A 27,636-nucleotide genomic window follows, 5' to 3' on the forward strand; every position below is an offset into this window, starting at 1 on the left:
CTTCACATCATAGGCAGTTTCTACTATTAGGATACTGTTAGTACTACAGGCACATTATAAATTAGACAGACTTTTTTGGTCCTGACTGAAAGGGTAAATGCCATATAAAAATCAATTTAATTAATTTTATGAGGGGGGATTTAAAATTTATAGTTACAATTGACTTTTAAAATATGTTATTTAAAAATCAGAGTCTGGTTATCCAACTACAATTAGCAGTTTTAATATTTTAAGTCACACTAAAACAGTAATGAGTACAGTATCCTCATTTGCAGATGTGTTTAAAAAGACCAATGTTATATTAGTTAAAATGCTTCCATCATAAACAATATCTATTGAAAACAATTTGAAAAGAGCTATACAAACAAACCTAAGGTGGGTGCTCTTAGAAACTTACATTCTAAGAGGTACCCAGTAAAAAATAATTTTTATGAAAACTTAATTGACCAATAAAGAGGCAAAGTTTATTATATTGCATAAAGACCTGTTATTGGTTTCTTTTGAGCTCACAATATGTGGATCCTTCCTTTTTTGAAGTTATCTTTTTTGCCATACAAAAGATTTAAATTAACTTAGAGAAAGTGGTAACTCCAAGACATGTAAGGTTTAGATGGCAGGCTAAAATTTTTAATTGTAAGTACTGAGCTAACTGCTTCTCTAGAGAGTTAGATTGAGTAGACAGACCAGGTAAAATGGGAGGTATTGTAAGTCCTGGTTTGCCTGGGATAATCTTGGCTGACAACAGTTGTCTTGGAGTAATTGCTAGAGTCCTCTTTCGTTCTCAGAAGTATGCTGGGTTGAATGATAAGGCATATGGTCACCCTACTTCTAATGTGCTCTTTTCAAATGAAAGCCTATTATTTAGGTACTCAATATGTGGAAGGCCAATAAGTGAAGGGTATATAAGAAATGTAAGAAATGGTATCTGCTCTTAAAGTGCTCAAAACTTAGTTGAAGAGACTGAATAAACATTTCAAGTTAAACACACAAAATTTTAATGGCTTTAAAAAATGTAACAAGAAGAAATGTTCTAAGAAAGAACATAGTTACTTGCTAAATGAATGGCACAATAATTGGTATTATGAAATTTCACAGAAGATGGAGTAACTTTCTATGAAATAATTAACACCACAGCACCCAACATCACAATTTACTGAGTGCCTTATATGTGCCAGATCTGGTTTAGAATGTTTTACAAGCACATCAGTTAACCCTTACAATTATCCTATGAGGTGTACTATTATTCTCACAAGAATGGAAATTTTACAGAGAAGAAATGTACCTGATAGAGGTTAAATAACATATGAAAGTTTACACAGACAATCAGTGAGAGTTGGGATTTAAACCCAGGTTCTCTAAATACAAAGCCAGTGACTTATATATTGCTTTTGTCTTCACATACAGCAGATGGTTTCAACTGGGGGTGATTTTGTTCCCCCCCTCACCGCCCCCCCCCAGAACATCTGGTGGTATCTGGAGACATCTTTGTTTGTTACAAGTATGTTTGTAGAGGGTGGCTAGTGAGTAACGTGTGGGAGGGGGGCGGGGGAGGGATGGCTAGTGAGCAGTGTGGAGGGAATACTCACTAAAGACTATAAAAAACGTTAATTTACTTATTTTTTTTTAATTTAAAATTTGTTTTTACTTTATCTTTATCGTTGAAAGTATTACAGATGTCCTCCCTTTTCCCCCCTATTGTCCCTCTCCACCTGGCCCTGGCCCATCCCAGGCCTACCACACTAATTACTGTCTGTGTCCATGGATTATGGATATATGCATATAAGTTCACTGTTTAACTTCTTGCTGGCTCTCTCCCCCTCCCCCCCTCCCCAATCCCCCTGAGCCTCTGAAATTCGCCAGTCTGTTCCATGCTTCCATGTCTCTGGATCTATTTTGTTCGTCAGTTTATTTTCATTTTATTCCACATATAAATGAGAATATGTGATACTTGTCATTCTCTGACTGGCTTATTTCACTTAGCATAATACTCTCCAGGCCCCTCCGTGCTGTCTCAAAGATTAAAAGATCATTCTTTTTTAAAGCTATATAGTATTCCATTATGTAAACGTACCACAGCTTTTTTATCTACTCATCTATTGATGGGCACTTGAGCTGTTTCCAGATCTTAGCTATTGTAAATAGTGGTGCTATAAACAATCTGACTGGTGTTTCAGGATTCTTAGGATATATTTCCTAAATAGACACTTCAAAGAAGACATATAGATGGACAAGAAACATATGAAAAAATGCTCGAAGTCACTAATCATCAGAGAGATGCAAATTAAAATGACAAAAAACCTTTTAAAGATAAGATCTGAGCTCAGTCTTGAAGCACTGGTAGCATTTGGATAGGCTAGGGGTGGTGGTGATAAGGGTGAATTCTAGATAAGAAAACACTACAGTAAGTACAAGACAGACTCAAAAGACAGTGAATAATTTACCAAGTAAGAAGTAAAACAGTGCTAAAGGGAAAATGAGTTGAAAGACTAAAAAGATAAAATGATCTTTAAGAAAAAGATTAAGGATCCTGAACTGGATTCATTGAAGATTTTTCAGCAGTTGAGTGACATAAACAATATCTCTCTATATAAAAGGCTAATATGCTAAGTGTCTGACTGTCCAACCAGTTGCTATGATGCGCACTGACCACCAGAGGGCAGACGCTCAACGCAGGAGCTGCTGTGATGCGCACAGAGAAATGGCACCGTGGACCTGGCACCCACAAAGCAATACTCGGCTTCCCCCAAGTGGGACACAGGCCCTGCCGCCACCCTGGAGTGACACCCCACCAAATCGCAGCCGATGCTGCCAAGACCCCATGACACAAAATGCGGCCCACAACCCAGCCCAGCCCAGAAATGGTCACTGTGGGCGCTGGGTAATGACATCACATATCAATGCCCGGCTCCCTCTCCCTAGTGACTAGCCTCCTTACAGTTTCTTCAGCCCAGGAACATGACTTGCTTTATAGCCAGGTGCAAACATTTCACACTGTAACCAAAATGTCTGTGAAACATTTTCCCATGCCTCATCTCATTTGATGCTCACAGAAGTCCTGGAGTAGGCAGATAGGAGACTCAGTGGAATCCTATTTTCTTTTCATTAGCCAGAAAAAGGAGATTTAGAAAGCTTAGAAACTTGACCCGACTGAAAAGAAAAAATGGTGGACCTTGAAAATGACTTCAGGTTTTCTTACTGCACAGAATATAGTCAAACACTGCTGCAGTTAAATATTTTACCCTTTGTTCTCCCTGCGTGTGTTGATATTTACTGCTGTGTTGCTGACAATTACCTGAAAGAGAAGTTGGAGTGCTTCACAGGGCTGGAAAAAGTTTAGCTACATCAGAAAGCAGGTCTAATTAAGCAAGTTGATTCTATATCTATAAAAGGCTAAGTTGACTCATACATGCGCAATGTGCCAATCGCATGCATATTTCGATCTGTCAATGTCGATCATGAATTTGGTTGACACTTCTATTATAAAGAAAGGGTAAATAGCAGTATTAAAATATTTCTTCTGCCCTAACTGGTTTGGCTCAGTGGATAGAGCGCCAGTCTACAGACTGAAAGGTCCCAGGTTCGATTCCGGTCAAGGGCATGTACCTTGGTTGCAGGCACATCTCCAGTGGGAGGTGTGCAGGAGGTGGCTGATTGATGTTTCTCTCTCATCGATGTTTCTAACTCTCTATCCCTCTCCCTTTCTCTCTATAAAAAAATCAATAAAATATATTTAAAAATATATATTTCTTCTAATTAATTTCCTTTCAATGTTCATGAATTTGTGCACCGGGCCTCTAGTAATATTATCCTATATAATAAAGAGGTAATATGCAAATTGACCATCATGCCCTCACACAAGATGGCCACCCCCATGTGGTCACAAGATGGCCACCACAAGATGGCCAGAAGGGGAGGGCAGTTGTGGGCAATCAGACCAGCAGGGGAGGGCAGTTAGGGGAGACCAGGCAAGTAGGGGAGGGCAGGTAGGGGTGAGCGGGCCGGCAGGGGAGGGCAGTTGGGGGCGACCAGGCCTGCAGGGGAGGGCAGTTGGGGACGATCAGGCCTGCAGGGGAGGACAGTTGGGGGTGTCCAGGCCTGCATGGGAGGGCAGTAGGGGGCGACCGAGCCTTCAGGGGAGGGAGGGCAGTTGGGGGGGACCAGGTCTGCAGGGGAGGGCAGTTAGGGGCGACCAGGCCGGCAGGGGAGGGCAGTTAGGGGGGGGACCAGGCCTACAAGGGAGGGCAGTTGGGGGCAATCAGGCCTGCAGGGGAGGGCAGTTAGGAGTGACAGGGCTGGCAGGGGAGGGCAGTTGGGGGCAACTGGGCCAGCAGGGGAGGGCAGTTGGGGGCTATCGGACCGGCAGGAGAGCAGTTAGTTGTCGATCAGGCTGGCATATTAGTGGTTAGGATTGATCAGGCTGGCAGGCAGAAGTGGTTAGGGGCAATCAGGCAGGCAGGCGAGCAGTTGGGAGCCAGCAGTCCCGGACTGTGTGGGATCGGGCCTAAACCGGCAGTCAAACATCCCCCGAGGGGTCCCAGATTGGAGAGGGTGCAGGCTGGGCTGAGGGACAACGCCCCCCTAGTGCACAAATTTCGTGCACTGGGCCTCTAGTAGTAAGATTAATCAAGAAACCAGGGCAAAGAGACTAATTAGGATGCTGCAGTTGTTAAGATATAAGATATTCAGAGTTTGACTTGGTGTAGTGATAGTGAGAAAGAAAGGAAGAGACCACCAGCATATATATTTTTATGTACTATACATTTTTCTCGTTTCAAATAATAACAAATTACCATTCTTACCTGTAATGCACTGAAACTGTCCATCTTCTCTTCTTATTGTAAATGCTTCTCCTGGGTTAACTTGTACCAGAATAACCTTAAAAAGAGGGGAAGAAGCATTAATCAAAACAACAGAAGAGTGAATTAGTATATCAAGAGCTAGTAAGAGAGTAGATAATGAGCTATCTAACCCTATGAAATGGGAAAGGAAAATGGGGATTACATATATTACACATTAAAGAAGTATTATGTCACTTTTCTGGAGGTCAGACTTAAGTCAAAAATAAGGCGATAAGAAAAAGATAGTGGCAAACTTTTATTGTAAAGTCAATAAACTTCACTATGAAACATGTATAGAGTCAAACCACAGAGTATTTGGGTCATTTACATTTAGTTCCTCAGCTGCTAAGCACTGCGTTAATTAAAACTTAAAATACAGCTTTGTAAATAGAGCATATTTGAATCAATATGACTTTTCAAATTATATTTAAGAATCCCACCACTTTAAGTAGTTTACTTGTAGTTTTATAGGTAATACTCATTAATTTTATGGCATTTGGAAAACAGAAAACTGGAAAGAAATCTGAGGTCCTTGCATCCTAATATTGTTAACATTCTGATAAATTTCTTAGTCTTCTTCTCTACACATAGGCTTAATTTTTCTCCTTAGACATATATATTATATTATATTAATATTTATATTATATTATATTATAACATATTAATAATCAAATATTATAAAAAGACTTTTCCATGTTATTACTCACAGTATTTCATCAAATGACTATACCATAAACTATTCTACCATTCTCTTAATATAAGAAAATTAGGTAGTTTTCAATTCTGCTATTATTATAAACAATGCAGAAGTGAACATTTTGGTATGTACTTTTCCCTTCTATATAATTAATATTGCTCCCTTTTGATATGTTCCTAATTCTTGTGTCTGTTGTTAAACTGCTTTTAACAAAGGTTTTACTAATTCATATTCTCCCTCCATAATCTTTGGGAACAGCCTTTTACCACACTTTCCATAAACCTGGAAATTACAGTTTCAAAATCTTTGCCACCTTGCTAGATGAAAATAGTATATTACTATCTTTTAAATTTGTACTCGATTTTTAATGAGGTTAATGCTATCTTTTATTTTTGTTACTAGCTCTTTTATAAACTGGCTGTTTAAGTTATCTTTTGGGGTTTTAAGTATTCTTAGTGATTTGTATTCTTTGCATATTAATAACAGTAATAAGCCCTGGACGGTGTGGCTCAGTTGAGTGTCATCCCATGCAAAGAGAGAGGTTGCCAGCTCGATTCTTGGTCAGAACACATGCCTGGGTTTTGGGCTCAATTACTAGTAGGCGGCATGCAGGAGGCAGGTGACTGGTGTTTTTCTCACATGGATGTTTCTTTCTTCTCCCCACCCCTCAAATCAATAAAAATATATTTTAAAAAATAATGATATTGTACTACATTATACTGCAATTATATTCCCCATTTCCTTTTCTTCTTAGTTTTTAACATAGTTGATTATTTTCTTATAGCCAATGTTACCTATTTTTGTCTTTGTGACCATCTTCTACTGCTTCTAAATTTAACTTGTAGCTGGTTATCAAGCACTTGAAATGCAGCTAGTCTCTATTTAGATGTGCTGTAAGTGTAAAACACATACTGGACTTCAAAGGCATTACAAAAAACACCCAACAATGTAAATACCTTGTTAACAGTTTTTATATTGATTACATGTTGAAATAATGGTCTGGGCATACTGAGTTAAATAAACACTACCACAGTTAATTTCATCTGTTTTTACTTTTTTAATGTGGCTACCATAATTTTTAAAGGTAGGCACAAGTCTGATATAAATGGTGTTATGAGTCATTTTAAGGGCAATGAAGAGTGTTATTTATACAGGTAGTGCTATGGAGAATCACTCTGGCTGCACTGTAGCAACCAGGTATAGGAAGACCTGAGAGGAGACTATAGCCGTTATTTAAGTAGGTTTCTTTTAATGCATTAACTTATTTATATTTTTAAAGTGTATTTTATTAACATTTAGAGAGAGAGAGAGGGAGGGGGGAGAGAGATAGAAATATTGATGAGAAAGAAACATCGATAGGCTGCCTCCTACACATGCCCCCACTGGGGACTGAGCCGAAATCTGCATGTACCTAGACCAGGCATCGAACCTGTGACCTCTTGGTGTATGGGACGACACTCAACCAACTGAGCCACATGGCCAGGCTTAATGCATTAACTTTTATTTTCAATTTTTATTATTTTCTTTCATTTTCCTTAGACTTACAATAATGTTTTTCTAACTTTTTCAGTTTAAAACCTATTTCATTCTTTTTTTAGTAATAAATGCACTTTAAGACTCTGAATTTTATTGAACTCAGTTTTAATGACACAGAATATTTTCACTATTATTTTTTATGATTTTCTGCTATTTTGTTCTTAATTTCCTGTGATCCAAGAATGGTTTTAAAGAAAACAAAATCTGTAAAGTGGGCTAGAGGATTTTCAGTTTGCTTTTATTTCCAATACATTTTTTTGTCAATTCCAAACAAATCCTAGTTCTTTAAAAATATTTTTAACCCATTCTGTCTTTTTCACTCTTTTCCTAATTAGTGTTGGAATTTGGTCGAGGTGGTGAATTACTGAAGGATGTAACCTGAGAACAGCATTGGGTTAAAACAGGAGAGTTCTTCAAGTTGGGGCCATAGATAACTATTCACAGGCTTTATGAACTACCCAGAATTGTATATGAAACTTTCTGTAGATATTACCATTTTCTAGAAAAGGGTTCACTGTTTTCTTTAGATTTCATTAAATTCCTAATGGTGTCCAAACATTAAAGTAGTCCTTAGTGTGTCACACAATGCTGTGTGCTTTATATACATGTTATTTCTTTAAAATCATTATCATCTCACAGTACTGTTACTGAGAAATTCTATAAAACACTAATTGTTTCTTTAATGAATTTCACTACAAGGTTGGCAAAAAGAAATAAAACTAAAAAAACCAAACATGACATATACATAACTAATATATCCTGCTATTAAATAAAAAGGAGAAAGAGGCCTCTTTTAAATTATATGTTCCAGAAAATAGTATGCAATAAAATTAATTTATCTGAAAATCATATATTAAATACCCACTGGTTGGCACCTATTTTCATATGTACTGTAGGTACCAAGAAAAAAAAATCACAGTCCAAAGCCTCAAAAGTTCACATTCTAGTGAGGGAGACAGACAGGTACTCCGCCAATAAACTGTACAGTGTCATCCTATCTAATAAAAGAGTAATATGCAAATTGACCACCACTCCAACACACAACATGGCTGCCCCCATGTGGTCAAAGATGGTTGCCCCCATGTGGTCAAAGATGGCTGCCCCCATGTGGACACAAGACGGCCACCACAAGATGGCCAGCAGGAGAGGGCAGTAGGGAGGGACCAGGCCTGCAAGGGAGGGCAGTTGGGGGCGATCAAGCCTGCAGGGGAGGGCAGTTAGGGGTGACCAGGCCGGCAGAGGAGGGAAGCTGGGGGCGACCAGGCCTGCAGGGAAAGGCAGTTGGGGGGGGACCGAGGCCTGCAGGGGAGAGCACTTGGGGGGGAACAGGCCTGTAGGGGAGGGCAGTTAGGGGTGACCAGGCCTGCAGGGGAGGGCAGTTAGGGACAATCAAGCTGGCAGGGGAGCAGTTAGGCATCAATCAGGCTGGCAGGGGAGTGGTTAGGGGGTGATCAGGCTGGCAGGCAGAAGCAGTTAGGGGCAATCAGGAAGGCAGGCAGGCGAGCAGTTGGGAGCCAGCAGTCCTGGATTGTGAGAGGGATCCCACATTGGAGAGGGTGCAGGCTGGGCTGAGGGACACACACCCCCGTGCACAAATTTTGTGCACCAGGCCTCTAGTCCTACCTAATAATAGACAAATATGCAAACTGACCGCACCTTCGCTAAGCCCAAGCCATGCCCACCAGCCAAGCCACGCCCACCAATCAATCAGGACGAGTATGCAAATTATCCCAACAAAGATGGCGGCTAATTTGCATATCAAGACAGCATAGAAAGAAGCCAAGAGCTGCAGAAGGGAGCAAAGCTTCGGAGAAGCAAGCAAGCCGGGGGAAGGAGAAGGGAGGAGTGGAGGCGGGGCCGGGGGAGAAGGGAGAAAAGCAGGTGGGCTGGCGGAGAAGGTGGCCCGGGGGAGAAGGGAGGAGCGGAGGCGGGGCCGGGGGAGAAGGGAAAAGCAGGCGGGCTGGCGGAGAAGGCAGGGCGGGGGAGAGTGCAGCAGGAAACCCTATTGCAGGATTTTTCCTGCAACGGGAACGCTAGTCTATATATATAATGGAGGAATATGCAAATTTGCCTGGGACACCGTCATGTCACAACCGTTCACAAGGTGGGCATGGCTGTGGAGCCTCAGGGTGGCACTCCGGGTCTAAGCGTGATTTCCTTTCCAGGCAGACTCCCCCGCGGCCCACAGCCGAATCCCAACGCTGACCTGAGGTTTACTAAACTTTACTCGAGCTGCTCCCCACACCCCCACCCCCTGCCCCAGGACCACGCTGCCCACAGCAGGGCGCCCCAGCAGCGTTCGGACAGGTGGGCAACCCAGGAGAGCCGAGTGGGGGGGGCTGCAGGGAGCCACAGCGAGAGGGGTCTGCAGGCGTGCAGATAGGCCTCCGCCTGAGGGGTGGCTCCCAGGCGAGCGCCGCGGCTTTGGCAAAGTGGCTGGCCAGGAGGTGGGTGGCCCAACGGGCGCAGTGTGTCACTGAGGTGCACTGGAGGGGGCTTGGGCCAGGGCAGGGGGCCGGTGGGAGGGGATCTGCCTCGCCCGCAGAGAATGAGGTTCTGCAGTGGCCCCAAGACGCAGGTCGGCCTGGTGGGAAACAAGAGGTGATGACTGCCGGCGTGAAGGATGCCTGGGCGGAGGGGTGTGGACCTGTAGCCCTGAGGCGGAGGTTGAGGGGCGGTACCACCGCAGTGGAGGTGCGCCACACTGCTGGGTACCCCACTGCGGCAGTTCGGCGCAGCTCCTGGTGCTAACCAGGCCTCGCTGCAGCCTGCACACTTGAGAGGCCGCAACTCCTGCTCCCGCCTTGGCCCAAAAGCAAGCCCGCGCCTGCCCCGCCCCCAGTTCCCACCCTGCCCCACAGCAGCGCGTGCCTGCATAGTGAGTGTGAAGCCTACCACCTGCTCCCCAGAAGGGGGGGCAGTAAAGAATGGGGGCAGGGCGCAGGGGAGAGGAAAGAATGTGGAGCATCCACGATGAAGAAGTGCTTGAGAACAAGGCTCGGCTCAGAAGCCTCACAGGGAGGTCTGTTCTGTTTGCCCTGTGGCTGTCCCTTAGGAAAGGCAGAGAGCGCAGTTGTGAGGGCTGCCTGCGCGCTGAGTCTAGTTCCACAGCCAACTGGAATTGGCCTCAGTTTCCTGGTCTGTAAAATGGATTAAGCGTATCCCAGTGCCTTTACTGAGCTTTGAGGGCCAATTGAAATACTATTTAAATAAAATGAGGGAAGAAGTGAAAAAGAAAAGGAAGGGCAAGCAACACAAAAGAAAGATTGGAAGGAACCTGTTAACCTGTTGTCACTTAAAATAGGGAATATAGTCAATAGTGTTATAATGACAGTATGATGCCAGGTGGGTACTGGAAATATCGGGGAACACTTTGTAAAGTATATGATTGTCTAACCACTATTCTGTAACTAATATAAAACCTGAAATTAATACAAAATAATATTGAATGAAAACAGGAGTGAAATTTTTATAAATTTCAAAGTTTAAATAAAGACTGTAAAGGAAGGAAGGGGGAGAATAAAAATAGTGTTTTTCATTTTACCACTTTATTGTCTTTTCAGTACATGAAAAAGACAGATGTCTTTATATGGTGCTTTTATACTTTTCTAAGTCAGTATCTCATTTGATGTTCAGGGCAACTTAAAGATAAGATCATTATTCCCTCCACTATTCAAAGAAAGGAAATCTTGGTATCTGGCCCCAATGATTCAATTGTCAAGCCCTTATTGTAAAGCAGGGTTAGTGAAATTTTCTGTGAAGGGTCATATCTATACTAATAAAAGCCTTGGGGTGATCAGGCCAGCAGGGGAGGGCAGTTGGGGGCGATCAGGCAGGCAGGCAGGCGAGTGGTCCCAGATTGTGAGAGGGATGACTGCCAGTTTAGGCCCGACCCACAGGCCTAAACCGGCAGTCAGACATCCCCTGAAGGGTCTGATTGGAGAGGGTGCAGGCTGGGCTGAGGGAAACCCCTCCTTGTGCATGAATTTCGTGCACTGAGCCACTAGTAATTGGTATAATAGGGATATAAACAATGTCCTATAGGTTCTACTCATCCCAGATAATCAGCAAAAAAAAATCCTGGAGATGATAACTACATAATGTTCAGAAGGACAATCAGAAGTTAACAAGCTAAAAATGAGAAGAGGACATTTCAAGGAGAGAACCACATAGCAGGTATCAAGTCAAGAGGGTGAAAAACTCAGATATGGTGCTGGTCTGCCAGCTCTGTGTGTGGGAGGGTTCAGAAAAGGAATAATGGCCTCCGCTAACATTTCTGCTTGGGAAAAAGCTACCCCTCCAGCTGCTTTCATCCTGATGCCAGACACTTCAATTCCTCCCCAAATGTCCCAGGTGCCTTTCGAACTGCTGCCCCAATGCTGTAGCTCAGAGTGAGTGAATCTGAGTAAGTCTGTGTGTGGTCCCTTTAAGAGGAATGCCTCGGACTCTAGAAGCCCTCCCTCATTCAATCATAGTTCCCACTGGCTTTTACAGCCAGAAGTTATATGCGGACTTCTTTTCCTGGCATGGGAACCATGACCTCGGGAGTCTGCTGTGGGCCTGGGACCTATCACTCCTCAGGGGGGGCTCTGCAGCTGAGATATCCCTCTGATTTTTAACCACCACAGGTGGGTGTTGGACCAGCTCGTTCCATATCTCTGTCCCTCCTACCACTCTCAACCTGCATTCTTTGTATCTGTAGTTTTAGGACTTTTGTTCAGCTAGAAATTACTTCTGAATGATAGCTGTTCTGTAGTTTGGTTGTAATTCTGCTGCCATCTTGACCCGAAGCCTCTAGTCATTTTTTGAAGATTCTTTGAGATTTTCTATGTACAGGATCAAGTCATGTGCAAACAGAAAAAATTTTAGCTAGACTAACCATGGAAAAAAGGAGAACCCAAATCATCAAAATTTGAATTAAAGAGACATTACAACTCAAACCACAGAATTACAAAGGATCCATAAGGGGCTATTATGAACAACTATATGCAAAAACTGGACAACTTAGAAGAAACGAAAATTTCTTAAAAACACACTTAACAAAGATTGAATCAGGAAGAAATAGAGAATCTGAACAGACCAATTCATCGTAAGAAGTCAGTAATTAAAAATCTCCCATCAAACAAAGCCCAGGATAGGATGGCTTCATTGGTGAATTTTACCAACCATTTAAATAATTAATGCCAATCCTTCTCAAACTCTTCCTAAAAAAAAATTAAAGAGGAGGTAACACTCCCAAACTCGTTTTATGAGACCAATATAACCCTGATGCCTAAGCCAAAAAATGACACCATAAGAACACCCCTCCCCCCAAAAAAAAATTCCGGCCAAAATCCCTGATGAATAAAAATGAAAAACTCTCAATAAAATACTAGCAAACCAAACTTAGTAGCATATTGAAAGGATCATTCACCCTAATCAAGTGGGATTTATCTCTAGCATGCAAGGATGGTTTACCATACACAAATCAATAAATATGATATATCACATTAATAGAATAAAATAAAAAACGCTATCTCTATAGACATGGAGAAAACATCTGACAACATTCAAGATCTGTTCATGATAAAAACCCTTAACAAATTAAATATAGAGGAAATGTATCTCAATATAATAAAAACTATATATGACAAGCCCACAGCTAACACCATACTCAACAGTAAAAGCTCAAAAGCTTTTCTTCTAAGATTAGGAACAAGACAAGGGTGCTCACTCTCACCACTCTTACTCAACATAGTATTATTGCAAGTCCTAGCCACAGTCAAGAAAAAGAATTAAAAGGCAGAAGTAAAAGACTAGGAAAGGAAGAAGTAAAAATGTCTCTACTTGCAGATGACATGATTTTATATCTAGGAAATTTTAAAGACACCACCAAAAATTGTTAAATCTAAACAATGAATTCAGTATTGGTGCAGAATGCAAAATTAATATACAAAAATCTAGTGTTCTATACAATAACAATACATTATATAGGGGGGAAAACAATATTTACAAATAAATTTAACCAAAAAGGTGAAAGATTTCTACACAGAAAACTACAAAACATCAATAAAAGAAATAAACACACACACACACACACACACACACACACACACACACACACAAATAAGGTATCCCATATTCATGGACTGGAAGAATTAATATTAAAATGTCCATACTACCCGAAAGCCATTTACAGATTCAATACAACCCCTACTGAGATTCCAATAGCATTTTTTACAGAAATAGAAAAATAATCCTAAAATTTATATGGAATTACAAGACCCTAAATAGCCAAAGCAATTCTGAGGAAGAAGAACAAAGGGGGAAGCATCACACTTCCTAATTTCAAGCTACCTTATAAAGCTATCATCATCAAAACTGGTACTGGCAGAAACAGAGAAATAGAGCAATGGACAGAATCAAGAGCACTGAAACACACCCACGGATATATGGCTGACGAATCTTTGACAAGTAAGTCAAGAACACTCAATGCAGAAAAGAGAGGCTTTTTAATATGAGGCACTAGGAAATTGGATATTCACAATACATGAAGAATGAAACTATCTTATACCACTCACAAGAATTAAGTCAAATTGGATTAAAGACTTAAACATAACACCTAAAACCATAAAACTCCTGAGAATACATAGAAAAAAGTTCCTTGAGACATGTGTCTTAGCAATGCTTTTTTGGATATCACACCTAAAACACAAACAAAATGAAACTGAACAAGTGGGACTATATCAAATTGAAAAGCTTTTGCACAGTAAAGGAAATGACTCACAAAATGAAAAGACAATCTGTAGAATGGGAAAAAGTACTTGCAAGTCATGTTTGATAATGGTTAATATCCGAAAATATGTAAAGAACTCATACAACTCAACAGCAAAAGAACTTAAAAGGCAATTTAAAAATGGGCAAAGGAAGTCATTTTTCCAAAGAAGATATACAAATGGCCTACAGATAAATGCTGTTGCTCAACATCACTAATCATTACAGAAGTGAAAATGAAAACCATAATGAGTTATCAGCTCATACCTGCTATTATTGATATCATCAAAGAGACACTAGGATATATACAGAAGTCTCTTGAATAATTGCTGTTGAGAATGTGAAGAAAAGGGAACCCTTTTGCACAGCTGGTGGTAATGTAAATTGATACAGCTATCATGGAAAATAGTATGTTGGTTCCTAAAAAATTTTAAATTAGATTATTATGTGAACCAGCAATTCCACTTCTGGGTATAGATCTGAACAAACAAAATGAAAACACTATGTCAAAGAGAAAGCTGCACCCCCATGTTCACTGCATCATTATTTATACAATAGCGAAAACATGGAGACAACCTAAGTGTCCATCGTAGATGAATGGGTAAAGAAGTTGTGATATATGTATCTCCAATGGAATATTATTCAGACATAAAAAAAGAAGAAAATCCTGCCATTTGTAACAACATGTATGGACCTTGAGGGTACTATGCTAGGTAAAGTAAGTTAGAAAGACAAATACCGTATGGTCTCATTTATATGGAAAATAAAATAAAATAAAAAACTCATAGAAAAAAGATCAGATTTGTGTGTGGTACCAGAGGTGGAGGTGGGTGCGGTTAGAATGGCCCCCTTACAAATTAAGTAATGGGGGTGTAATGTACAACATAATTATTATAGTTGACACTGCTGTATGGTATATTCGAATGTTGCTTAAGGAGATAGGATCCAAGATAGTGGGGTAGGTGGAAGTTACACTCAACTCCTCCCAGGACCACATCAAAATTACAACTAAATTATAGAACAACAAACCTGGATAACCATCTGAAGACTAGCTGAACACGTCTTATAACTAAGGATATATACAGAAATCTCTCGAACTCTGGTAGAAGAGGTGGAGACATGAAAAGGGCTGGCCTTGCATCCACTGCAGAGGTTGACACTTTGGAGGGATATCTCAGTTGCAGAGGTCGTCTTCAGCACCCCCCTCCCCCCGCCGCCCTGAGGAGCAAGGGGTCTAAACCCCATGCCAGGTTCCTCAGCTCAGAGCACCAGTGATGAGAAGAGGAGCCCACTAACAACTGGCTGTGAAAATCAGCAGGGATCCCATCCACCTGGGTGATACAGTAGTCTGCTAGAAACCCAGGCATCCTCTTAAAGGGCAAGCATACAAAATCGTGCTTGAAGGCACTCACCCTGGGTTCCAGTAGAGGGATGGCACCAAATGGGACTGAAGTCATGCAGGGAGAGACTGAGTTGTGTGGCTTCTGGGACAGGTATAGAGGGACAGCTGTCAGTATCCTGTTTTGAGTTTCTCTCTTCTCCCCCACACCACTGATAAACACCGTATCTCCTACTGTATCAAGCACTTCCCTACATATAAAATTAGCCTAGGGAGCTACACTAGCCCCACCCTGTCAACTCCCTGAGGTCCTTTCTTTCTAAGCTAATGGATAAGGGATCTGCTGGTGGCAGCCAGTCTGGGCCCACATTGCAATCAGTCTTGAAAAACTCTTGGGGTATTCCACGCAAGCTCAGAGGTTGCCAAAGACACACAGGGACAGACTGAGTTGTGTGACTTTAGGGTGAGGGCTGCTTACCCAGCATGCTCAACCAGCACCATTGTTTCTGTGTTGGGACACCACCGCCGTGGCATCAGCCTTGGGAACTACATTAACCCTACCCTGCAGACTCCATGAGGCTCCACCCTGCCAAGCTCCATAGAGCTGTGGGATTTTCTGGAGGCGGCCAGCCTGGGCCCATGTTGCAGTCTTCCTTTAAAAAATCTCTTGAAGAGTCTGGCCAGTGTGGGCTCGTTTGGAGAGTCATCCCACATACCAAGAGGTTGCAGGTTTGATTCCCTGTTGGGGCACATACAGAAGGCAACCAATCAATACTCTCTCACTCTTGTTTTTTTTTCTCTCTCTCTAATCAATAAGCGTATTCTCAGGTGAGTATTAAAAACAAACAAATAAAAAAAACATGCTTGAGGAATTCCAGGCAATCTCAGGAGATGCCTGGACACACGGGAAGAGACTGAGTTGTGTGGCTTTAGGATGAGGGCCATTTTTTCACCATGCACCTGACCGGTGTCAACCAATAATGAGGATAGTTTAAGAGAACTCTGGGACAACATCAAGCATAACAACATCCACATTATATGGATATTTTCAGCATCCCAAAGCAGCAGAATATACATGTTTTTCAAATGCATATAAAACATTTCCTCAGATGGACTACATGTTAGGCCACCAAACAAGTCTCAATAAATTTAAAAAGACTGAAATTCTATTAAGCATCTCTTATCACAATGGCATGAAACTGGAAATCAAATACAAGAAAAAACTGAAAACACAAAAACACATGGAAGCTAAATAATATGTTACTAAACAATGAGATCAAGGGGGGAAAAAAGTAAAAAATACCCTGAGACAAAGTAAATGAAAACACAACTTCCTGAAATCTGTGGGATAAAGCAAAAGCAGTCTAAAGAAGAAAATTTATGAATAAGGAAGAAAAATCTCAAACAATCTAACTTTACACCTAAGGAACTAGGAAAAGAACAACAAACAAAGCCTAAAGTAAACAGAGGAAAGGAAATAACAATGAGAGCTGAAGATAAAGTCTAAAAAGTCATAGAAGATCAATGAAATCAACAGCTGGTTCTCTGAAAAAAAAAAAAATGCAATTGATAAATTTTTACCTAGACTCATCAAGAAAAAATGAGGACACAAATCAATAAAATCAGAAATGAAAGAGAACTGACAATTAAAGCACAAATATACAAACAATAGTAAGAAAATACTACGAACAATTACATGACAACAAACTGGACAACCAGGACAAAATGGATAAAATTTTTAAAACATACAATCTTCCAAAACTGAATCAGGAAGAATCAGAAAATCTGAGGAGTCCGATTACAACTAATGAAATCGAAGTAGTAATCAGAAAACTCCCAGTGAACAAAAGTCTTAAACTGGATGGCTTCAGTGGTGAATTTTACCAAACATTCAAAGAAGTACTAACAACTATCCTTCTCAAAACTATTGTAAAAAATTCAAGAGGGAAAACTTCCAATATACAAATAAATGGAAGCAAATATCGTGTTCATGGATAGAAAGAACTAACATAACTAAAACGTTCATGCTCCTAAAGCAAACTATAGACTGAATGCAATTTCTATTAACATACCAATGGTGTATTTAACAGAAGTAGAACAAGTAAACCAAAAATTTACATGGAACCACAAAAATCCCTGAACAGCCAAAAGAAACCTTGAAAAAGTTGGAGGTGTCACACACTACCTGATATTAAACTATACTACAAGCTATAGTAATCAAAACAGCATGGTACTTGCATTAAAACAGACACACAGGTTAATGAGAGAACAGAGCTCAGAAATAAACCCATGCCTATACGGTCAATAAATCTATGACAAAAGAGGCAAACAAACAAAAAAGCTGGGATAGTAATACTTATATTTGACAAAACATACTTCAAAACAAAGGCCTTAACAAGAGACAAAGAAGGTCAATACATAATAATAAAGGGATTGATCCAACAAGAAGCTATAACTCTTACAAACATATATGAACCCAATGGAGAAACACCTAAATATATATATGTATATATATATATAAACAAACTGCTGGACTTTAAGGGAGAGATCAACATCCAAACAGTCATAGCAGGGGACTTTAAACCCCACTGTCAACAATGGCAAAATATATTAATTATGCTTTCTTCTTGCCTGTGCTCTTGATGCTCTGGCATTTGTGATGGAGCTGGCCAGGAAGAGACTGCCTCTTCCCCAACGGTTGATTAATTCTTACAGAGAACAAGAGCTGGACCAGGAACACAGTTCTTTATGCAAACCAACCAATTACAAGTCTACGGTTCCAATGTACTTATTGAACTGTTACACACGAAACCAGTGTTCCCTTGCCTTAAATCATCCCAGAGCCAAATACCAGGCAATTAAAGACCACCATACAGCTCAAGCTTGCCATAATTATTACTTTTTACTCTTTTTACTGAGAAATAATTAACATGTAACATTGTATTAATTTTAAGTGTACAACATAATAATTTGATACATAAATATATTGTGAGATTATCACAGTAACTTCAGTTAACATCCATCACTCACTCTGAGTTCCAGCAAAGGGGCAGTGGCTCAAAAGGCACTGTGAAACTCCATCCCACACAACCCAACCTGCAGGACCACCTAAACTGCTTCCGGTGGCTTTTCCATAGAATGGCCTTGGCTCATGCTGCAGAATTTTAAACAAATCTCTCAAAGGCCCAAACAAGCAGCATGTGGCCTCAGCATGCCCCTATCTCTTGCTAAGCAGCCCCAAGCCCAACACTAGTGGTAGCCAGCCTCAATTTGCAGCTTAGCCTCTCAAAGGCACCTCCCAGCACAGTACACAAGGCAACTATCACTTCATAGCTTATACCAAGTGGCCTTAGGCAGGACAGAGGCAGCAGCTAACTCTTGCCTGCACCAGAGCCCCTCCCAAGAAATCCCAGAAATAGCACACCCAATGGCCAGCTTTATACCACACAAGAATATCACCCAACCACCTCCATACAAGACACACCAAAGAGCATTCTCAGCAGGCACCAGAGCCCCACTAAAGCAAATTCTGCACTGTAGGGTCACCTTCTGCACAAAAGCTCCTCCACTGTAGTCATCGCCAGTCCTCATAAGCAATAAGCACAAGGGTCAATCCTTTTCATTTATGTGCCAATAGCAATCAAGGAGGGCACACACAACCCACATAAAGGGCACTCCTGGAGCACCTGGCTCAGGTGACCAGGGAATCTGCACTACTGGGCCTTACACTACATAGACCACTCTACCAAGATCAGGAGATATAGCAGATCTACCTAATACATAAAAACAACACAGGGAGGCTGCCAAAATAAGGAGACAAAGAAACATATCCCAAATGAAAGAACAGAACAAAATTCCAGAAAAAGAACTAAACAAAATGGAGACAAGCAATGTATTAGAATCACAGTTTAAAACATTGATTATAGAGATGCTCAATGATATCAGTCAGAATTTCAACAAAAAGATAGGAAGTATCTATATAATAAAGAGGTAATATGCAAATTGACCATCACTCCAACACACAAGATGGCCACCCCCGTGTGGACACAAGATGGCCGCCAAAAGATGGCCAGCAGGGGAGGGCAGTTGGGGGGCAACCAGGCCGGCATGGGTGGCAGTTAGCGGCAGTCGGGCTGGCAGGGGAGCAGTTAGGCATTGATCAGGCTGGCAGGGGAGTGGTTAGGGGGTTATCAGGCTGGCAGGCAGAAGGGGTTAAGGGCAATCAAGCGGGCAGGTTGGCGAGTGATTGGGAGCCAGCAGTCCTGGATTGTGAGTGGGATCCCAGATTGGAGAGGGTGCAGGCTGGGCTGAGGAACACACGCACATTCCCCCCCGCCCCCCCATGCACGAATTTCGTGCACCGGGCCTCTAGTAAAAATATAGATAGAAAACATAAAAAGAACCAGCCATAAGTGAAGAATACAATAGTTGAAATGGACAATATATTAGAGGGAATCTACAGTAGATTAGATAAAGCAAATGATTGAATCAGCAATTTGGAAGACACAATAGCAGAAATACCCAATCAGAACAGCAAAATATAGTAATTTAAAAGTATGAGGATAGTTTAAGGGGCCTCTGGAACATCAAGCATACCAACACCTGCATGATAGGGGTACCAAAAGGAAAAGAGAGAGAGCAAGGAATTGAAAATCTATTTGAGGAAATAATGACAAAAAACTTCCCTAACCTGGTGAAATAGACATGGAAGCCCATGAAGTGCAGTCTCCCAAACAAGATGAACCCAAAGAGGCCCAAGCCAAGATACATCATAATTAAAATGCCAAGAATTAAACACAAAAAGAGAATCTTAAAAGCAGCAAGAGAAAAGCAGTTAGTTACTTACCAAGGAGCTCCCATATGATTATCAACTGACTTCTCATCAGAAAGGGCTGACATGAAATATTCAAAGTGATGAAAAGAAGGGAACTACAACTAAAATTACTCTGCCCAACAAAGCTATCATTTAGAATTTCGGACAGATAAAAAGGTTCCCAGATAAGAAAAAGCTGAAGACTCATCACCACCAAAACACTATTAGAAGAAATGTTAAAAAGATTTCTTAAGACGAAGAAAAAGAAAGATAAAAAATATAAATAGTAAACCCTGGTCAGTGTGGCTCAGTGGGCTGGGCATTGTCTGGTTCTCCCAAAAGTTGTCAGTTCAATTCCCACTAAGGGCACATGCCTGAGTTGCAGGCTCAATCCCCAGTAGGGGGTGTGCAGGAGGCAGCTGATCAATATTATGCTCTTTCATTGATGTCTCTCTTTCCCTTTCTCTGCTGCTCCCTCTATTTCTCTCTTTAAAAAAAAAATCATGCCCTAGTTGGTTTGGGTCAGTGGATAGAACATCAGCCTGTGGAATGAAGGGTTCCGGGTTCGATTCTGGTCAAGGGAACATGCTAGGGTTGTGGACTCGATCCCCAGTAGGGGGCATGCAGGAGGCAGCCAATCAATGATTCCCTCTCATCACTGATGTTTCTATCTCTCCCTCTCCCTCTCTGAAATCAATAAAAATATATTTTAAAAAATCATTAAACTATTCTAAAATAAATAAATAATAAAATGACAACAACTACGTATCTGTCAACAATTACTTTAAAAGTAAAATTGAAATGTTCCCATCAAAGATTTAAGATGGTTGAATAGATTAAAAAATCAAGACCCTTATATGTATATGCTGCCTATAAGAGAGTCACTTCTGATTGAAAGACACACACACACACAAACTGAAAGTAAAGGGATGAAAAAAATTCATAACAATGGAAACAGGAAAAAAAAGCTGGGGTAGCAATACTTATACCAGACAAAATACACTTTAAAATAAAGGCTATAACAAGAGACAAAGAAGGACCCAGCAATTCCACATCTGGGTATTTATCCAAAGAAACCTAAGACACTAAATCAAAAAGACACATGCATCCATATGTTCATTGCAGTATTATTTACAACTAGAGGCCAGGTACATGAAAATTCATGCACTGGAGGGGGGTTCCTCAGCCCGGCCTGCCCCCTCTCACAGTCCGGCAGCCCTCAGGGGCGGGAGGCAACCTGGCGATCAGGGGAAGGTGATGCCCCATCACACCTCTGCTGCTGCCACTGCCGGCAGCGTAAGCCTCAGCTGGCCCAGGTTACCTGAGCCTCACATGGCCCTGGGCAGCTGGGCAGCCGCCATCCGAGGCTTGCCTGCCCCTCGGGCCAGCCCTGGGAGGCTGGGTAGCCACCATCTAAGGCTTGCTTGCACCTCGGGTGGGCCCTAGGCGGCTAGGGGGCTGAGGGGACTGGGGGACTCCAGAGGCAGGCATGTGGGGCTGAGGGGACTGGGCGCCGCCATCTTGTGACTGTGGGCGCTGCCATCTTTGAGGGCGTGGCAGTCAATTAGCATATTCTCTCCTTATTGGCTGTGGGTGCCATCATCTTTGAGGGCAGGGCAGTCAATTAGCATTTTCCCTTCTTATTGGCTGAGGGGGCCACCATCTTTGAAGGTGGGGCAGTCAATTAGCATATTCCCTCTTTATTGGCTGTGGGTGCTGCCATCTTTGCTATGGTGTGAGGGTCAATTAGCATATTCCCTCTTTATTAGATAGGATAGACAAGATAATGGAAGCTACCTAAGTGTCCATTAATAGATGAATGGATAAAGATGAAGTGGTACATAGATCCAATGGAATACTACTCAGCCATAAAAAAGAATAAAATCTTTCCATCTGCAACAACATGAATGGACATAGAGGGTATTGTGTTAAGTAAAATAAGTCAGAGAGAGAACTACAAACACCATATGATTTCGCTTATATGTGAAATCTAAAAAACAAAACAAAAAATGAGCCAACAAAACAAACAAATTCATAAATACACAGAACATTTTGATGGGTGCTAGATGAGAGGGGGAATGGGTGAAAAAGGGGAAGGGATTAAGAAATACAAATTGGTAGTTACAAAATAATCATGGGGATGTAAAACACAGCATAGGGAATCTACACTAATAAAAGAGAAAGATACAAATTGACCATACCTTCGCAACACCCACCAGCCAATCAGGAGTGAGTATGCAAATTAAACCAACAAAGATGGCAGGTTAATTTGCACACACAGGCGCCAAGAGGCCACGGCGACGACACAGGCATTCTGCACCGCCCCAGCTGCTCCGGGCCTCTGGGCAGCATGGGAAGGCGGAAAGGCAGTTCAGGGCCAGAGCAAAGGCCAAAAGGTGGCTCCGGGCCGAAGCAAAGGCAGTGCCAGCAGCCAGGGGAAGGGAGGCCCATTCTTGCACGAATCTTTGGGCATCAGGCCTCTAGTATAGTCCATAATATTATAATAACTATGTGTGGTGTCAGATGGATACTAGATATATCAGGGTGATTATTACCTAAGTTATATAAATGTCTGATCACTATGCTGTATGCCTAAAACTAATAGAATAGTGTATGTCAACTGTAATAAAAAAATAAATATTTTTATAAAAAGATATAATCTCAAATCAAGCACATGCTTGAGAAAGCAAAATGGTAAATGTGCTTTGGAAAAAGAGTTTAGCAGTTTCTTATAAAGATAAACATAACCTTATCATGCATGATATATCAACCATGCTCCTATGTATTTACCCAATTGAATTGAAAATCTACTCCCATCTAAAAACCTGCACATGAATGTTTAAAGCAGCTTTGTTTATAAATGCCAAAAACTGGAAACAATCAAGTCCTTCAGTAGGTGAATAAACACTATGGTACAATGAAGTATCACTCAATAATAAAAATAAATGAGTGATTAAGCCATGAAAATAAATTATCTAGATCACACTGCTATGTGAAAGAAGTTGGTGTGAAAGGGCTATATAATGTATGCATCCAACTATATGACATTCTGGAAAAGATAAAATTATAGGGACAGTTTAAATACTGGTGGTTGCCATGGATTGGGGTGGGATGGAAAGTGAGGGAGGGATGACTAAGTAGAGCACAGAAGATTTTTAGGGTAGTTAAACTATTCTCTATGATATTTTAATGGTGATATATGACATTATACATTTGTCAAAACCAAAGAACTATAAAATACCAACTGAACTCTAATGTAAACTGTGGAAATTAATAATTATAACAGATGTATCTCATTGATATAAGATGTTAATAATAGGGAACCGGTACTATTAACATCTCAGGTATATGAAAGCTTTCTAATTTTTGTTACCTACAACTGCTCTAAAAAGAAAGTTTAATAATTTTTTTAAAAGGGTGATGAAGATTCCTCAAACACAAAAGAGTTCAGATGCTGCTAGTCAAAATGAATAATAAATGTCTATTACAGCTTCCCTAAAAGCAACACTAGTAACTATAATGTCAGGAGGGATTCCCTCTAGTATAATTCATGCGCCAAAAGACCCACTATATATAATATGGCATAGTATCAAAAGTTTACTATATAAAACCAGAAAATACAGATGAGGCAATGGATAATCTGGATGGCTAATTATAAGAATTTTTAACATCATGCATGCACTTGACACTTCCTCCTATCAGGAAGTGTCTTTGGGTTTGCTTTTTTACTCCAAGCACCAACCAGGTGTCTTATCTCTACAGGAAAACTCAAACTTGACTTGATCATGTATAGCATACCAATAAGTTCCTAAGACAAAAAAAAAATATGCCTGTTTTTAAGTTTATTTACTTCCCACATCTAATTGTTATCTATATCTATATCTATCTATATCTATATCTATATTGATTTCAGAGAGGAAAGAAGAGGGAGAGAGAGAAACATCAATGATGAGAATCACTGATCGCCTTCCTCCTGCACGCCCCCTTCTGGGGATCAAGCCCACAACCCGGCATGTGCCCTGACAGGGAATCAAACCTGAGACCCTTCAGTCAGCAAGCCCATGCTCTATCCACTTAGCCTGGCTAGGGCAATTATTACCTACTTTTGTTCAGTTCCTTCCATTCCTACCACAGCTGTACGCCTAAAACTAATAGGTCCACTTTTACTTCACATTTACACTTTAGTATAACTACCTCTTATCTTCTTGATAAACTGTTTACTATATCTATTGATTTAAGTCCTGACAGGCATTTCTATAGAGTTTCTTCAGTATTTCAAACATTTATTGAGTGCTTCAATTCAGATTCAGCAAACATTTACTGAGCTCCTTTAGGCTCATTTCACCCTCATTGCTATAGCTACTCGAAAGAAGCTATTATTACCTCCACTAGTAACCTGGTGCATAAAATTCGTGCACATTAAAAGGGGAATAGAGGAAATAATTTAATATTGCTATTTGCCCTTTCTCTATAATAGAAGTATCAGAGATGAAAGAAAATTAGTAAAATGTATATGAAAACCTTCCTCCTGTCAGAGTCTGAGGCTCACCACGGCAGAGTCAAATCCCTGCCCACCCTCATGCACCTCAAAATCGTGTGAGACCCAGACCCAGCTGCCCCCCCCCCCCGCCCCCATTGGGCTAGATCCAGACCCGGCCAGTCCCACCCTTGTTAAGCCCTGCCAGGCAGGGGGCATAGCCTCAGGTTCCCTGGCCCGGTGACAGGATGGGGGGCGTGGCCTGAGGTCCCCCAGCCCAGACCGGGGGGGCGTGCCTTGAGGTCCTCCATCAAGCCCCGCCAGGTGGGGGACATGGCCTGAGATCCACTATGAAGCCCCGCTGGGTGGGGGCATGGCCTGAGTCCGCCATCAAGCCCCACCAGGCGGGGGTTGGGGGGCACAGCCTCAGGTCCCCCAGCCCAGCACCGGGAGGGGGGCGAAGCCTCAGGTCTCCTGTCAAGCCCCTCTGGCAGGGGAGCACAGCCTCAAGTCCCCCGTCAAGCCCCACTGGGCGGGGGCATGGCTCGAGTTCCCCGACCCAGCACTAGGGGTACACCTTGAGGTCCCCCGTCAAGCCCCGCCGGGCGGGGGGCGCGGCCTGAGGACCCTCAGCCTGGCACTGGGGCAGGGGGAGCAGCCTGAGATCACCTAGCCCAGCACCAAGACGTGAAGCGCACCTTGAGGTCCCCCGTCAAGCCCTGATGGGTGGGGGGCGCGGACTGAGGTCCCCTGTCAAGCCCTGCCAGGTTGGGGACACAGCCTGAGGTCCCCTGTCAAGCCCCATCGGGGTGGGGGAGGGTGTAGCCTCAGGTCCCTGCTGATTGCTCATTAAGGCTCCTTATGGGAACTTGGCCTCAGCTGTGGGTGCAGCTATCTTTGTGACAGAGTGATGGTCAATTAGCATATTCCCTCTTTATTAGATAGGATTTTATAGAGAAGCAAACATACTCAGTGAAGTTAAAAAACTTCTGAGTGCACCCAAATCAAGTATAAATCTATGAACCAAGTCATGTACACTTCCCACTCATCTTTATCTCTCCCTATAAAACTACAAGATACTCTGCTGGTTAGAATTTAAGTTTTTACACCACCTCCTGAAACCTGTTTTTCGAATCCTATCTAAAAACCTGTCCTCTAGATATAATGACCCTACCTGATCCTTCAAATCTTGTTCTAGTAGATTCTTCTATTTCTAGCTCCTTTCTCTATACAGTAAAACCTTGATATAATGGATTAATTCAGGTGAGACGTTGTCCCTTAAAGCCAAAAGTCCATTATATAATCAAGTAGGTTTCCCCAAATGTGTATGCTAAAAAAATTGACAAATTAATTTAGCTGTTCTTTGTTTTTAATGTTTGGAGGGTTTTTTTACTAATATTTTTAGAGAGAGAGGAAGGGAGATGTCTAGAGAGATAGAAACAACAATGAGAGACACATCATTGATCGGCTACCTCCTGCATGCCCCCTGCTGGGGATCAAGCCCACAACTCAGGTATGTGCCCTGACCTGGAATTGAACCCATGACCTCTTGGTTCCTGGGTCGATGCTCAACTGCTGAGTCACACTGGCTAGACTAGTTTACTTGTTTTTACTTCTGTACATACATTTATATAATTAAAATTAAGTATGTATGAAAAGCTTAATTTGACAGAAAAGTTTTCTATATGTATTACTGTAACTTAAATTTATACTGAATAGGTCTAGTAAATGCTTGCACTCACCAGTCACCGCAAGTAAACAAATGCACACGGCTGGGGTGTGGCTTAGAGCATGTTAAAACTGCTGCAGAAAGTCAAGTCATAAAACAACAGAACCAATTACCGAATGAGATGCAGTGTGATCACGTGGTAATCATTCGCTGAACACTGTTAATGAGTAGTGATTTGTTGATTTAAATATGTAGACTATAGCTGTAGATATGTAATATTTATTTATGTTGGCAAATTACTGTTTCTTCCAACATATGGCCTATTTGCTAAAATTTGTTAAAAATAACAGTGACATAATAATAAAAAAATAACCTGTTAATTTAATTATAAGCAAACCTTGGTTAAAAGCATTTTAAAATTAACAGGGTGTTAATTTTCACATATTACATATGGACCAGAAATTTTGTCCATTAAATTCGAAGTCCATTAAATCAAGGTCCATAAAATCAAGGGTTTACTGCATCCATCCATGCCACTACTGTCACTTGCTAGCATGGTGCCCCCATCAAGATTTCAGGAGGGCATGTGGTCTTACTTCAGCCTAGTGCCTTCCTTTTAACAGACTACATCAAGGATGTCAAACTCAAAGGCTAAAATGGTCCAAATAAACAAGGTTTAACCCTTTGCGCTCGCTTGCTTTTTTTCTCGATTCCTTTATTCTACTCGGGATTTAATTTTTTAAATACCCCAGATTTTACAAAGCGCGGCAGTAGAATAAAAAACTGGAGTTTCTTTTCATACAAACTTATTTATTTGGATATTTTTTATATTTCAAATTATTGATACATTCAAAGAGTATAAAAAGAGCTGCTACCGATGCAAACCGTGTCAAGTCACACTCGACATCCGAGTGCAAAAGGTTAAGTTTATGTAGGCTGCAAAAAAAAAAATACAAAAGCTTCAATTTTCATAGAAAAGTAGGTTTATTTCAATAGAGATATGCTGAATACAAAGGGCTGAAATAAATGAGTAATGGTTAATATAAAATAACAGAACATTTTAATAAAAATTAATATTTTCACTTGAACATTAACTTACCAGACACTGAATAACTGTACAAATTAATAAGCATAATGCAAATAAACCAATTTTTCTTGTTCTCTGAAAGTGAAATATTTCCTGTTACACACACCAAACAAGTTAGTCTAAGACTAATGATGTGGCAATCGGCTGCTAAAATATTCACTACTAGTATTAGTGGAGAGAAAGGGTGCACCTGCAAGAAAGGTGCGTAAGGGAAATGAATGCAACACGATTATAGTAATCAATCACTAGCGAACATTGTAGTTCGTTCTTAATAATTATGTATAACAGGATATTGTAAAAATTAAGTTATGAAATTTTTATTAAAATGTTTCTTACATACCATTATATTGGCTGGGCCACAACAATATTCGTTGTGGGCCACATGCGAACCCTTAGTGGCCTACACACTGTAGCAACATCAATGTAC

General features: G+C 41.3%; 1 protein-coding gene across 2 annotated transcripts in view; it reads right to left on the bottom strand.

Moving 5' to 3' along the window:
* FNDC3A (fibronectin type III domain containing 3A) overlaps window positions 1-27,636 on the bottom strand; it is a 209,224-nt gene that overhangs the window by 146,783 nt on the left and 34,805 nt on the right. For both annotated transcript variants that reach the window (XM_054719803.1, XM_054719802.1), the window contains exon 3: window positions 4,800-4,875. In XM_054719803.1, coding sequence (XP_054575778.1) covers window positions 4,800-4,875 — 76 coding nt within the window. The remainder of the gene's footprint in view (window positions 1-4,799; window positions 4,876-27,636) is intronic.

This window comes from Eptesicus fuscus, chromosome 8 (genome assembly GCF_027574615.1).
Source record: "Eptesicus fuscus isolate TK198812 chromosome 8, DD_ASM_mEF_20220401, whole genome shotgun sequence".
Taxonomy (NCBI): Eukaryota; Metazoa; Chordata; class Mammalia; order Chiroptera; family Vespertilionidae; genus Eptesicus; species Eptesicus fuscus.